Source organism: Etheostoma cragini, chromosome 11 (genome assembly GCF_013103735.1).
Source record: "Etheostoma cragini isolate CJK2018 chromosome 11, CSU_Ecrag_1.0, whole genome shotgun sequence".
Taxonomy (NCBI): domain Eukaryota; kingdom Metazoa; phylum Chordata; class Actinopteri; order Perciformes; family Percidae; genus Etheostoma; species Etheostoma cragini.
Window position 1 is genome coordinate 10,369,558 of NC_048417.1, and position 1,391 is coordinate 10,370,948.

The window sequence follows — 1,391 nt, forward strand, 5'->3', positions numbered from 1 at the left end:
AATCTTATCCATGTGCCCTTGAGTGTCCATGTGTGCCTGTGAACGTGTGTCCTGTCTGCAATGTGTCAGTGGCTATAACACTTTCTCCCTCTCTTTCCCTCTCTTCAGCTGAGTGAGCAGCGTGGCGCTCCGAGGAAGGGAGCCGCCTCTCCTAATCATTATCCCTACTCTCCAGTCAAGCCCTGCTCCCCCGCCACGCTCTGTCCGCCTTCCCTGCAGCCCCAGGCTAACGGCAGAGCTGGCGGTGTGCCACCAGAGGTGGCGGGGGTGCACAGGACCCCCCCTGCTGAGCCCCCCGCTGTTCGTCCGATCCCGCCGGAGGCTCGTCGGCTGATCGTGAACAAGAACGCCGGAGAGACTCTGCTCCAGAGAGCTGCACGGCTCGGCTACGAGGTAATAGGCTTCGCTCAAAGTCATCCTATCTCCCTATCTCTTTCTCTCATCACATTTTACACTTCATCGTCACTTCCAAATCTTTGCTCACTCTCTTCTTAAATAAAGTCCATTTTCTCCCCCTACTTTGTTCCTGTCTGTGACAGCTTTTTTTTCTTCAAAATTGTCTGTCTCCATCTGATTCTTCTCCTGCACCTGTCTTATTCTTCCTCTTTCTAGCTTACTCTTTTGCTTTTTGCATCATTTCCTTCTATTTCACCCTTACTCACGAATTGTTCTCGCCACACTCCATACATTTTTCTCCTCTTGCCCGCTACTCTCTCTTTCTCTCTCAGGTTTCCGTTCTCTCCCTCCCCCCTCTTTCCTCTCAGCACTCTTTCTCTTCCTCTCTTTGTGAGTCAGATTGTCGTTGGCACCCCTCCTCTTCCTCCCCGCAAGCGTGCACACTCGCATGCACACTCCCCTTGCCTCCCCTCCTTTTGCCTCGCTTCGCTCTCACATCTCATTAATTTTCTGTGAGGCGAAGTGTGACACACGCAGGCACACACACACACACACACACACTCACGCACGCATAAGTACGTGCGTGCGCAGACAGCATGAGGGATTGGTGGGATCATTATACGGAGACTGATGCTTGCTGCCTCTCTCTAGCATCGGGAGGTTTTTTTCTTTCTTTGTGTGTAGCTGCCGATCGTTCTCCGCACATACAAGAAAGAGTGAGACTGGTATATATTTTACTGAATCTCTCAACTCCTATTGCTCTAACAGCTTTTAATATAAGTTGGATGGCCCGCTATCTCTCTCTCCCTCACCCTTGTGTTTCTGTTTGGGAGACTAATTGTTAAATTGTTAAACACCCCCCCACCCGTTGACAGATTTTACAAATTGATTTATTGATCCAAGTGGTTTTTACACCACTTGAGCTGAAGTGTGTGTGTGTGTGTGTGTGTGTGTGTGTGTGTGTGTGTGTGTGTGTGTGTGTGTGTGTGTGTGTG

The 1,391-nt window shown here is 50.2% G+C and overlaps 1 protein-coding gene across 1 annotated transcript in view; it reads left to right on the forward strand.

Annotated features, from left to right (window-relative positions):
* The window catches only part of bcor (BCL6 corepressor), a 29,912-nt gene that overhangs the window by 19,719 nt on the left and 8,802 nt on the right, over positions 1–1,391 (forward strand). The window contains exon 8 of the mRNA XM_034886030.1: positions 109–393. Coding sequence (XP_034741921.1) covers positions 109–393 — 285 coding nt within the window. The remainder of the gene's footprint in view (positions 1–108; positions 394–1,391) is intronic.